This window comes from Condylura cristata, unplaced genomic scaffold (assembly GCF_000260355.1).
Source record: "Condylura cristata isolate star-nosed mole 26May11 unplaced genomic scaffold, ConCri1.0 scaffold00036, whole genome shotgun sequence".
Classification (NCBI taxonomy): domain Eukaryota; kingdom Metazoa; phylum Chordata; class Mammalia; order Eulipotyphla; family Talpidae; genus Condylura; species Condylura cristata.
The window spans coordinates 12,749,915-12,763,396 of record NW_004567137.1 but is presented as its reverse complement, the minus strand read 5'-3'; the positions used below and the strand labels follow the sequence as shown (position 1 = coordinate 12,763,396).

Genomic DNA, 13,482 nt, shown 5'->3' with positions numbered 1-13,482 from the left:
AGCGCGAGCACAGCCCTGGCGAGCGAGCGTGACATGGCAGCTTCCTTCCAGAGGAGGACGAACACCTTTCTGTTTGTGTATCCAGTGTGCAGCGTGGGGAGCCTGCAGTCCAGTTTGCACACTGCCCCCCAAGCTCTTTGGCTGCCACCAACCTGGCCCCTAGAACAGCGCTACCCCAAGTTTTAGTACCGGCAGTAACAAATGCTCATTCCCTTCCCAAGTCTCCGACTGTTAGCGAAGGGGCATCCTACCCGCCAATGCCCTCGTCCCTGGAATTTCATATACAGATATAGTTTCTTGATTGGTGGGATCTGGGCGGGGGAAGGGGCGCTGTGGGGAAATGGACTGGCTTCCTCAGAAGGGGCTCACAGGCACATTCCCGGGGAGCTGGACCCTAGGGGGCGGCAGGAGGGCACTTTCTCTCCCCACTCCGGATCTCTTCATCCATACCTCCTGAGCTGTACTCACAGAGCAAGCTCGGTCCTCGCCACGGTTCCCTAGCAGCTGTATTCCATTCTGGGGAAACAGACCTGCTATCCCAGCTCCGGGCTAAGTAAGAAGGGATCAAAGCATTGAAAAACATCCCCCTCTCTCACTTACCCTACTCTGAGGTCACTCCCCTGTTCTTAGAAGTCCTAGCTCCAGGCCAAAGCTCAAAAGAGCTTTCGAGAATCCTTTGCTCCTAAGAGTGGGCAAAAAAAGAATCATGGCTGCTTCTAGACCCTTTCTCCTCCCTGGGAAGTTCTTGGCCAAAATCGGTTGAAAATATGTGCAACCACAGAGCACGGTTTCTGTTCCTTCTTGCAGGACTGTCCTTCCTGTCTGTCGAGACCACAGATGTCTCTGTCAAGAACTTGCATTCTCCTCAGTCAGGAAGGATCAAGGGGAGAAGCAGCCAACGCCCGGGTCCCACACGACCATCTCTGTTTGTATATAAGCCAAACAAGCACATGGCTTAGGAGTGTTGGAAGCAGCAGCAGTGAGTCAAGGGTGCCTTCCCACACCGAAGGCCTGTGACCCCACTTGTGCAAATGTGTGGACGCTCAGGTAGTCCATCCTCTTGTCCCCATGGCACACAGAACGAACACGGCTCTGACGCACTTGCCGTCACCCACCGGTGTTTCATTCCAGTTTAGCACATGTGAGTCTTAGGGGATGGAATCAGACCCGCTGTTGGCTTATATATAAACACACATGGCCCACCTCCCCCCAGGACTGGGCATACGACCCCTAAACATGCCATCGAAGCAGCCAGCATTTAGCACGAGCCTCTCTCATTCACCAGCCGTGTGCTAAGTGTTCGTTTTTAGGTGCTTTCGGGTCCTCACCTATACCTAAAGGTCAGCTGGGGGAGAGCTGTCATGTGCTCCTGTGGCTGCCTCCTGCTTCTCCTTGCTTCACCCAGTGGTGGCCAGGAGTCCTTCCTGCTAGGAGGGGGCCTGCGATGCAGTGTACTGCCCTTTCTCCACTGGGCCTTCCGGATGGACAAGCCCCTGTGTCCTCTCCTGGGGACAGGAATGAGCGACAGGCGGGGTGGGGTAGGGGCAAGAGGAGGGAAGGGGGAGGAGGAAAGCCGGTGCAGGTCACTAGGGTTGCCCTTGGAAGGAATCAGAACTCCAGGATCCCAGAAATAAATTAAAAAAGAAAGGAGCAAATGGGAACCAAGTTCAGCCCTGTCACCCTCCGTGACATGCGCACCACACGCCCACAGCCAGACCCTCCCGTACCCACCTTCACCTCTCTCTTCCCCTCACTCAGACATCAGACTCAATACTAGAAAGTTTCTCATAAACATGCCCATTGCTGGAGCCATTGAAAGCCCTGGGGTTTTTGTTGTTAGGCACACAGGGGTTGGACTGGTTCCCTATACAGATGTCTTTCTGGAAACGGCCTGGCACCGCTCCATGGAGGGCCGAGACCACCGGCTTGTTGGTGACGAGGGCACGGAAGTCTGGCCTGGCTTTCGGCGCCCCCGCCACCGTGGGCTGCCTGAAGAAGTAGGATTTGCTGCCGTGGAGCAAGCACTGGTCGTCCCCAAAAGTGGGGATGAAAGGGTTTTGCGTGACCCGGTCGGGGTAGAGCGACTTGCTGAGCATGTAGCCACCGCCGCCGGGGTTGTTATGGTGGTGGTGTCCGGCAGTGGGCACTGAGGACTTGTTGTTGGCAAAGGTGCTCTCACCGGCTGGCATCTCGAACATGTGGGCGTAGGGACTCCCGTCCAGGAACCGGCCCTTGTCCTTCAGGCTCACGCTGCGTGGGGCCAAGGCGGCTTCTTCCTTCTGCAGGTCCACGAAGGTGTCATAGGAGTGCTGCCGGCGTAGCTTGTTCCGGTTCTTCTTCTGGGCCTTGGAGTTAGTCGGGCTCTGGGGGTACTTGGCGGTGGAGGCGCTGGACGTCACGGCCACCGGGGCGGCCGGCTGGTCCAGCTCCTGCAGCGAGTTGTCCTCGCTGATGTCGTATAGGTTCCCCGCCTTCTTGCATGCCTCACAGCGGATGCACGCCTGCCGGCCCGAGTTCTGCCCGGCCACCGAGGGGGAATAGTTGTGCAACTTTGACGGGCAGCTGCGGCAGAAGTTGCCCCCGGAGCGGTCCTCCCAGTCCACGTTGGTCAGGTTCTTCTCCCAGGGGGCCGGCACCCCGCTGACCACGCTGTGCTTGTCGCCTGCCCCATGCTTGAGGTGGGACCTGTTGGTGCAGGGGCCGCCTCCGCTGACCGAGTCGCGCTTGAAGTCATCGCTCCGCTCCTTGTAGATGTCGGTCAGGTCCACGTGCTCCCAGTGCGGGGAGTTCTCCTTGGGGCGGAACTGGTCCAGGTAGAAGTCCCGCAGCCCCTCCTTGTCCCTGAAGTAGCGCTTGTGGTCCGGGGAGCGAGGCGGCCGGCGGCGGTAGGCCAGCTCGATCTCGTCGAACTCGCGCCTGGACTTGGCCGAGGCCGGCCGCTTCTTGAGGCTGTCCTTGTACTGCTGCTTCCGCCTCTTGGCCGCGTTGCCCTCGATGTTGCCGTAGGTGACGGTGTGCGTGGAGATGTCGGACACGTCGGAGCGGATCAGGTCGTCGTGGCCACTGTAGCGGTCGCTCTTGAAGGAAAACTTGCCGTAGAGGTCGCTGAGCTGGCTGTGCTTGGACGAGGGGAGACCGATGTCCAGGGGTTTCTTGCCGATGGACCTGGGCTGGGTGGTGAAGGGTGGGTTGTCACAGTCGTAGAGCCCGTCAATGGAGCTGGCGCTCCCGATGCTGTGGGGGCGGTGGTGGTGGTGGTAGTGGTCTTGGTACACGTTGCTGTCCTTTAGCTGCAGGTTGCCAAAAGTCCTCTCCACCTCGCTGATGTAGTCGCTGAACAGGTTCTCCTCGCAGGGCGGGTTGTAAGATTTGCAGTCTGAGTGCGTGAAGCTGCGGCGGTGCTCAGAGATGTCGTAGACGGAGGACTCGCGGCGGATGAAGTCCAGGGCGCTCTGCGGCGAGCCGTTCACCCCGGACAGGTTGGCCATGTTCTTGGCGGTGCGAAGCAGGCGCAGGATGTTGGAGTGGGTGTTGTTCATGGTGGCGGTAGGGGAGTTCATCACGGACTGGCGCTCCTCGATCGCCACCCCGTGGATGCAGCTGTAGATACCCTGAATCGAGAGGAGAGTGGGGCGGGTTAGGTCTCCAAGGGAGGTGAGGCGTGAACACCTTACCTGTCTGGGGAAGGCCGGGCACTGGAAACAGGGCGTGAAGCGCCTGAGGAAGCCCTGGGCAGATAGGGCTACCAGCCAGCCCGAGGACCTGGGCTTCGTGCTGTCTCTGGCATGAGCCAAGGAGGCACGTGGATGCTTGTCTACATCCCACCCACTGCTGACTTGCACTGTTTTTTCATTCTCTGCCCAGGTTTTTGCACTTTAAAAAATGAGGCCATGATGGCAAGTGATAGGCATAAAAGGTATTTTGAACCTCCTGAGACAGCCATGCCCTCTAGGTATCTACCCTGGTAAAGTACAGTGAGCTCAGAGTCTGTTCTTTTCTGTTTTTGGACAATTTTTGAATAGCTTTTTAGGATTTTGGTCACCAAACAGCAGCTGAGCTATCTCTTCCTGAGGCGAGCATGAACCACATTCACTGGAGAAGGGAGCTTTCAGGTCAAAGAAAGATCTTCTTCCTGCTGTAGCTTATTGTGTGGAGGGAAGAATAGGGACAAATATCAAGTTCCTAAAATGGAATAAACCATTCCCTTGTGGAATTCTCTTATTAGTGACTGTTTTCCTTCTGGTGGTACTTTCGCTCTCAATCTTATCAATAATTAATATTTCAACAAATGAGTATTGATTGAGAACTCCCTGCCGTCTACTCCTGCAGAATGACCATCCGGGACATCAGTCAGCCTCCTGCTAATGCCTTGCTCCAGGCCTTGGCAGGGGACACACCTGGGAATTCTTCTCCCTGGCCACGGCAGGTATTAGCAAAGGAGGTTGTCTGAGTTTTGTCTTAAAACAAAGGGATTGGAAAGGGAAGCTGTTCCAGTGCTTTGGGTGGACCCAAGAGAACATGGGAGAGGCTGCCACGAGGCGAGCCTCAGTTGATGGCAACCAGACCCAAAGCCTCCAAGGCATGACACTGTCTCTCTCAGGCCTCCTTTCTTGATGTGGGGCCAGGACACAGCACAGCAGCTTCCCTCTCCGGAGGCAGTGAGGTGGGTGCTGGGGCAAATTCTGCATCACCTTCCATGGGACTTGGGGAAGGGGTATGCATGGTCCAGGGAGCACAGCTATGCTCTCGGGCCAGCTCACTGGCCCCAGTCCACTGGCAGTCAGTGAGGAGAGGGTTCAGCCACTTAGTTACGATAGGAAAACGATCCCAAGCTAGGATGAGAAGTCCTCAATGAGGACTCCACATTTACTTCCTTCTAGAACTCCATTTGGACCAAAGTTGTCCCTATCTGCAATCTAGACTTCTCTTCTAAAGGACGTTTGAGTTTCCATCACGTATGGACAAAAGCTTAGTTCTAAATTCTTTGTAGTTTTCTGTTAAAACTGTTTTGAATCCTCAATTTGAACTAGAAATGTAGAGACCTAGATAGAGAATGACTTCAGACTTATACTTTGCTCCAATTAAGGAAGTTTCTGGGATGTAAATTTTTTATGGGTCAGGACTTATTTCTGAAGGTTATGCTAAGCTATTGGACTCTTCAGAACGCCACATGGTTAAAAACAGAATGGAGCAGTGAAACCGCCAATTACCTGCCTTTGTACTTTTGAGTAAGAGATACATTTCAAAAGATTAAATGATTAATACAACCTATACCGAATTAGCTAATGGTGATGAAAGACATTTGGTAAAAGGCCAAAGTGTTCATTTTGATAGATCTGCCAGTTCTTACTGAGAACCAAATGGCCAAACCCCACACAGAAAGCTGTTTCTTGAAGGAAAAATAACATCACCCGTGTGTGTGTGTGTGTCCACGTGTACATGCATGCCACTTGAAATGACACCAGCCAGCCCCTGGGGAAAGGACATGCTTTGGCTTCCTGACTTGGCAGCACAGGGCTGGAGTTAGAGTCCTCCTGGCACCCTCCCCCCTCCTCATGCTAGGCTAAGCTTTGAAGTTCCAGCACCTCAACCACAGCACTTACTCTGCTGATAGAGAAGACCATGCCAGGCTTGCCGGAACAGACACCCATAAAGCAATGCCTGAACTGCCAATAGAAAAGGTGCTCGCAAATGAAGGTGATGAGGCTGAGGGCCATGGCTGCCCCCAGCATGTAGAAGACCCCAGCCATGTTGTCGATGTCCAGCTGGCTGCTCATGACCTCGTTCTTCTCGTTGTGGCAGATGCCCGTGAGCCAGAGTGCTTCCAGCTCCTCCATCTCCCCTGTACACAGGGCAGGAAGGGGTGTCAGGGAGAGAGAAAAACATGAGACAAAGACACAGAGACGTAAGAAAAATTAATTGACCGGCACATCCAACAAGCAGTAATGGAAACTTACTATGTCTACGGTGGGCGGATGACAGACGGGGCTATTACCTCTGCTCCCATGAGCCACTCCGTGTAAGCTGGTCTAGAAGCAGGTATCTTACTTGCATCATGAACAAGGGAGAGTAATTCAGTATATAGGGGGAGGGCAGAGGTTTTTCACAAGGCAGGTGTGGTGAATGGGGGTTGTTTTAATTTATATTGTACAGAAAGGCACTACAGGCCGACCAAAGAATGTGTGTGACCATGGGCGGGAGGTGGGGAACGACAAGGTTTGTTCAGGAAGAGGGGTGTGGGACTGACAGCAGGCAGAGGAGGCCGGGTTGAAAAGGCTGGTGTGAGGCTGCTGAGAGCCGGGGTGCTCTTTGCACTTCACACTTTGTTTGATTACTTTGTAGATGGTGGGGAACAAGTGATTCAGAAAATTGCTCTTAAAACTGTGCAAAACAGACTGGCTGGAGAGAGGTAAGCAGAGGCTGATTAATTCCCTGGGCAGCCTTAGTGTGCTTTTGTTGGACAGGGTAATATTAAGTAAAGGGGGTAAAAGCTCGAATGCAATGCGACCACCAAATTCGGAGCTGCCTCCTTTTTAACACTTCTTAGGGAAGCTTTGATGAATTCAATTCATGCCAGGTTACAATAACCTTTTCCACTTGACTGGGTACTAAGATTTAGAAAGCTAGAAAGCCCAGGCAAATGGAAAATGAAAAAAGCTGTGTCTAGAATGTTTAATTCTAGACCAGCAAAGTTCTGAACATCTCACGAAGACTCTTCCTGTTCCAGTGGCTCTAGTTGGGTTAAAAATTTGAATTTCGTTTGCCTCATCTGGCTATAGCTTTGGCAACCTTTGCAAATCATCTCAATTGCTGCTTTTCCGCAGAGGTAGCAGCTCTCTTGTCGCCTCTAAATCAAGGCTACATTAAAATTACAGAAGCTCTTACACCAAAATGGCTGGCTAACACTCCAGCTCTAACCCCACTTCTTCCCAATGTTAACCACGTCACTTCTCTGATCAAACTACAATTTTCTTAACGAGTGGTACAGCCCCCCTTCACCCAGAGTCTGAAATTCCAGCTGCACGCTGCTGCTTCCTGTTGCATTCCTAACAGCACAGCTCCTGCAGACGTGAGCCAGAGACGCTTGTGGCCGGGGTGGGGGTGGAGGGGCAAGCAGAATCAGCCTCACAGGCCGCTCTTCCACATGAGACTAACAGGAGGCGTGCACCCTTGGGACGACAGAGTGGAACCGGGTGCAGATGATGCGCTGTGATCAAGCAGGAGAGGGGGTTTCTCAAAGCCAGTTGGCCGCCAATTTGACAACACTAGGCACCACCAGATGGGCTCTGTCTCTGAGGGCCCCGGTCTGGCCTCCTGCCTCTACCAGCTGTACAGCCAAGGAGAGAAGAACCGGGAGATGGCCATGACTTTAGTCCTCTGGGCACATAAAAGCAGAGGCCTCTCGAGACAAAGTGCCATCCACTTTGGGAACGTCTCTGTAGCTCCTCTGGCTTTGTCCCTGAAGTTGAATTATCACCTACAATCCCAAACATACCTCTTTGACCAACTGCTTTAGACCTTTCCCCCCCCCAAATTCTCATGTTCAAATCTTAACCCACATTACCTGGGAAGGTGCCCTTACTTGGGAAGTTGGCCACTGCAGGTGTAATTGGTTAAGATGAGGTCATTCTGGAGAGTGGTGGGCCCTGATCCCAGTAGAACTAGAGCCTTTAAAGAGGGGGGTGGGAGGAGAGCCATATGGACAGGACAGTAGGACGCGGGTGATGTTAATAAAGCAGGAATGCCTAAGCTGCCAGCCCCCCAGTATACTAGGAAAGAGACGTGAGCCGGATTCTTCCTCACTAGTAACCAGGGTTGAGGCACTGTCCGTGCACTTCTGGCCTCCAAAATAGACAAGTGACTCTGCTTGTTGTACTCTGTTGTGGGCCTTAGGAAGTCTAGTCTCCTAGGAGTGTGCACCAGCTTCCTGGAAATGCAGGGGTGAGAGGACCGGAGGAGGAAGAAGCATTGATGGTTTGGAACCGCCACCAGCTGAGCCCCACCGGCACTATCTGTCACTCACCATCGCCAAAGAGCTGCAGGATAGCCAGGTCCACCTGCCGCTTCCACCCAGAATCCTTCTGGATGGCAATGCCGTAACCAGTGGAAGCAAAGACCTTCCCGCTGCCAATGGTCACCAGCTTGCAGCCTTCGTCTCTGCCTGCCATGTAGTTCAGCACGGCGGCATCGTAGATGAAAGCGTCCAGTTTCCTGTACAAGAAGGGGGCAAACAGAGAAAATCCAGTGGTGAGGTCTGAGTACAAAACTACCTATGAAGCCATTAAGGAGAAGCAGTCGGGTTCCAGAAAGCTATGGAGAGAACTGGTTCAAAGTGAGGCTCAGATTGGAACTCAGCCTGAATTTCAGCCTTCATCCCAGGCTGTTCTTTATGTGGTTTCAGGTTCTTTTCCTCCCACTGAGAATGATGAGAATGTGAGTTGGGCTTGAAGCCAACTCATAAACTGTGTCTAAAAGGAAGGAGTATAAAGGGAATCAATAAAAATAACAGAAATAATGAAAAGTAACCATTACAATGATAACAACAAATAGCATGGGTTAGATTTATATAACATTTTTCATTTCTCAGTTCATTACAGTCCAGAGTAGGGATAAGTGTAGGTGTATATGTTTGAAGAGATGTGCAATGCTATTTTTGTGGTCAGAAAGGCTTCAGGATTCTGTGCATCACAGGGAGACATGAAGAGTTGGGTGGTGGCAGCACAGACTTGTATGAAGAACAAATACGTAAAACCGCAGGAGACCTCAGATCCCTCAAATTCCTAAAGGTCTGAGAACCTCACTTTATATTGTGTGCTTTGTGAGGAATCACTTGTAGGGCAAGGAGTTAGACTTGGGGTAGGGGCCGAAGGATCAAATTACTAACCAACATTTGTATACACATCAAGGGTGAAGAAGAAATTCAGACATAGCTACAGAGAAGTCTGCAAGAAAGAAAAGGAGCCTCTTGATGAATACAAGGTAAATAAATTCCATTCCTCCTCAAAAGTGGCCCACCCTAAAACACAACACTGACAGGATTAGAGCTGTGGGTGGGCCCGAGGCCAGAATACCCAAACTGGTCTCAAACCCCAACTTCTACAATCTGCTGGGACTATGGGGATGTGTGACTATGGAGATGAGAGCGAGTCTACCAGGAGCAAGTACCTCTGCATCTGTGTGGCTCTTCCAGAAATGTCTGCCAGTTACACAACACAGGAAACCTCTTGACTCCCAATCTCCACATTTATCATGCTCAATTGCTTGTCTCCACAGCTGTGGCTTCTGTAGGCCAAATGAATCAAGGGCCCAGTGTGGCTGGCATTCTAACAAGCCCACATGTTGGCAGCTCAGGAGTGCTTTTAAGGGACAGGTACTTTCTAGAGTATAGAGCTGGGTCACAGGTTGGCAATAGTCGCTGTAGGGCAGGCTCGTCTGCATACTCTGATGGCTTGTGATCGAGGAGCTTTCACTCCCTTTTAGGTATCCCTTGTCCCTAACCAACAGGTCTTAATTTCATACATGTCGCATGAACCTTATCCTGAGATCTTCTTTCTGCTTTTACTTCTATTCAATTTCTGTTTTCATGGTTACATGAATGCAAGTAGAATTTGTGTGTGTTTGTGTAAATAATTAGCACAGAAATCTTGCTGCCCTGGCCTGGATGGTACTGTCCACTTTGGAAATCCATAAAGAGCAAACAAAAACGCCTTTGATTGAACTCTGTAAGGCACCCAGGCCTGATACATGTGCTACAATCTATGTCGAATAAACATGAGAAGCATACCAAAGACTTCCAGTACGGAAGTCGTTCTTACCCTGTTTTCAGAGAGAGCAGTGCGTCATCCACGCCCCTCTGGTTGAACTTGCCCATGTAGGCATGCATTTCTGCATAGTTATTGCGGATGTTCCTCTCTGTGCTGCCATTGGGCACAGTCCCGAAGCGGAAAGGGGGTGAGAAGTCATTAGGTCTCTGGAACTGGAGAGAAATAAAGTTCAGTAAGTGTTAGGGGATTTATAATGGCAGGGATCCAACTGTACAGTTCACTAAAACATCAGCCCAGCCCACACTCAGGAGCAGTGATTGCTATCAGACTTCAGTTTCATTCAATTTAGTGCCTGTTGTGGAGGGCTTTGTATGTGCTCAGCCCTGAGTTCCATTCTGTGCTATTAGCTTAACTGTGGCAGTTACTTGTACTCTGAAAATTGTGTAAAATCCACTTCCCGACCTCTTAATTTAGAGCCCTACATATATTGCCGTCACACGATGGGGAGAACTACATTGTACTCCTGAGAATTATGATAAGGAATTTTCTCTTGACCTTCCCTGATGCACTCAAAGCTCATATTTATCCTGCACGAGTTGTAGGACAAATTGTCAAATGAAATATAATTTTAATTATGTCCCTTCCCATGCTTAGAAACTCAAGTGTTTCTCCAGGGCCATTCATAATAAAGTAAAATCTCCTGGATTTTCATCCCTATGACATCAGCTTTACTTCTGCCTGTTGCCCTGCAGTGAATAAGTGTGTATATTGCTTCCTGAAAACATAATGTGTTAATTTATATTTCTGTGGCCTTATATAGTCTGTTCCCTCACCTTCTAGCCTAGCCTAATCTATGGTCTTCATCAAAAAATGTAACTCAGAGCAATTTCTTTAGGAAAGCTTTCATGAGTTCTTTGCCCCATCAAGTCTACCAAAAGTGATCCATCAGTACTTGGTGTAAATTGCTGCAATTCACACTACAAATTCAATTGTTTTTTAAAGTGTACTGGCTGGGTGCTGAGAGCTGGCCACCGATGTAGTCACCAAGAGGCTAAGCTCTAGGTTGAGACAGACATGGACCAAAGACCAGCTCCATCACCTACTTCTGTGTGACCTTGCCCAAGTAGAATGTAGAATGAACTCTTAGCACACTGGCTCCTTATTTGCCAAGAGGAGACATTAGTGTCTACTTTTCAAGGCTGCTGTGAAGATTAAATGACATAATACATAAGAAGTGCTTGGCATAGCACCCTGCACAAAGTGAGTGCTCAGTAAATATTCATTCTATTTCATTTACATCCATATTTTGCTTTCCCTAGAAAACTTCACATTCTCCAAGCTTCTTGTGATATTCATATGAGCAACGATCAGATGGAATTCAAGCAGTGTAGGTCTTCTAGGCCTTGGCACAGGAAAGACAATGTATGTATTTAAAATCTTGGTTTCAACACTATACTGTTTAGACTTTTAAGTGTAATCTCCAAAGTAATCTGCCAAGTAGGAAATATTCTGAACCTGTAGTGTTTTCTGGACTTACGGTCCTTCTCCTTCCCTAGATTTGAGACGTTCCTGAGTTCTCAGAATATTGGGGTTTCGTGGACCAAATGTCACAGTGCTAGAGAACCCATAGATGCCATCTTAATTGCTTAAAATTGACCACAGATTAAAAAGACATTCATTGGTCTGAGGCAACCTGGGGTACATCAAAAGACTCCAATTCCTGACCCAAAAGATTCCCAGTGTGATCCACTTTGGCACTTTTTGCCATTAAGAATTTTTATTTGTGTAAAGTGGGTGGTGATTTTTAAGCGAATAAAATCATAAAAGGATCTAAGGATTTTGATGTGCACAGGCCACTCATGGTTAACAAGTCCATACCTTTCATTTTACAAATGAAGAAACTAAGACCCCCAAGATGAATATGTAATAATAAGCTCAATGTTGAATGGTAGAGAGATGGCCAAGATTCTCAGGGGCCACTTGGCTTAATCAGTAGTTCAGTGATCTCAGCACATTTCATTCAAGTAAATAGGCCTATGCTTTACTGGAGGAGACAGCGCCCATAATGATCTGCACCCTAGAGCAGGGGAGGCCAGCAGGGGCCCTAACCACCTGATGCCCAGCCCCCACCAAGGTGTAGTGCTCTACCTCACTGAGTAGGGTCTCCACCTGTGGGGCCTGGTTTCAGACTATTTGGGCCGCTCCCTAGACTGTAATGCAATGACTGCCTAGCTAGTCACTTGACCCGAGACAGGACTCGGGAAAGCAGCACCCTGGAGAGAAACACTACACTGGCCAAGGACTTCTCTGTGGGGAGGGGAGGCCCCTGGAAGCCAGCCAATTCAGTTTTACGCCCCACCTGGCACAGGGGCTCAGTCCTTGCTGTCACGATAAGGAAGGGGCATGTGTGGACAGGGGGTCAAAGTATGACACAGCCTCTGAAAAGGCAAAAATACCAGTGAAGTGGGCCACCATTTGAGCTGTGAGGCAGAGACCACACAAGGAAAATGTGCTCTGTGATGCTGGTCTGGCTCTGGGAGGGCAGAACCCCACAGGCCCTGTGCCAGGGCAGTGCTCTCCTCACATCCGCAGGGGATGCCTCTCAGGAGGACAAGCAGCCATGGGCTGATCTGAGTGCAGTCTGGTTGGTAATGCCTTGCCTGACAGTGGGGCTGTTCTAGTGGGCGATGGGAAACCCAGGGGTAGGCGATCCTGAGGGGGCTCAGAAAGGGTCAGGATGTGTGGGAAGACATTCAGATCCACATGCAAGTGCCTGAAACAGACCTCACTGTTTTCCGTGACCTAGCACCTAAGGCACTGCCACCACCTGTCAGTCAAGAAGCCAAAGCCCTAGCCACTCACCCTTCAGTAGACACGGCGGGTTGGACGTACAGGAAAGGGTGCCCACTGCAGCGCCTGCACAGGCTGGCATACTGCCAAGGACGCTGAAGTGTCCCTCAAGCAGGGTGTGGCTAAGGTGTTAGCATCATGGCCCTCTGTGTGTTCTGAACAATACTGAGATAACTGCCAGAGGAGTTCAGGCCATCCACCTGCATTCCCAACCAGAGAGGGACTGACAAATTGACATGGCCCTTTCCCTCTGAAGAGGTTCTAAGTATACACTGGTTTGTAGGGAAACGGCACCTAGCTAGCCCCCGCTGCCCCTTGGTTGCCATGAGAACCAGGCTGCACCACTAGGGGGCTAAAAGGGAGCACCATGTGCATGTCAACTAGACAGTGATGGGGTGCCCCCTTTCAAAGGTCATGGTATGTGAAAGAACCTGGCATGGAATGGAGGGTCCATCTCCTTGCAACTCAACAGCAGGGATGACAGAAAGGGAGGATGGCCGATGTGAACAGAAACCCACTTTGGCCAGGTGAACCGAAATACTCCCAGCTTTTAGTGATTTAAATGATGAACCAATAGGGCCTTTTGCCCCATAGGCCAGACCAAGGACCCCTCACAAAGCACCGTGAATGTATATAAGTCATGGGCAACAGCCATTGCTCCAGCTTTCCCCCACTGACCTCTGTCCTGTATGCCCAGTACGATCTACTGCTGAGAATACCAAGCCCCATTGTGTCTGGGAAAGGTGTCACCTGCAACACTACCCCTCCCTGCCAACCCCCCCCCCCCACACACACACGGATGGGTCTGTCCACAGCATGTCTGAGTGAACTAGAGCTACTTGTTCCCCACTGGGTCCTACTGTTCTGC

General features: G+C 50.6%; 1 protein-coding gene across 1 annotated transcript in view; it reads right to left on the bottom strand.

The window, feature by feature from the left end:
- Window positions 1-472: 472 nt before the first annotated feature.
- The window catches only part of GRIN2B (glutamate receptor, ionotropic, N-methyl D-aspartate 2B), a 410,955-nt gene continuing 397,945 nt past the window's right edge, over window positions 473-13,482 (bottom strand). The window contains exons 10-13 of the mRNA XM_004693259.1: window positions 9,816-9,976; window positions 8,024-8,211; window positions 5,604-5,842; window positions 473-3,611 (exon numbers count right to left, since the gene is read on the bottom strand). Of these exons, the coding sequence (XP_004693316.1) occupies window positions 1,755-3,611; window positions 5,604-5,842; window positions 8,024-8,211; window positions 9,816-9,976 (2,445 nt within the window). The 3' untranslated portion in view covers window positions 473-1,754. The remainder of the gene's footprint in view (window positions 3,612-5,603; window positions 5,843-8,023; window positions 8,212-9,815; window positions 9,977-13,482) is intronic.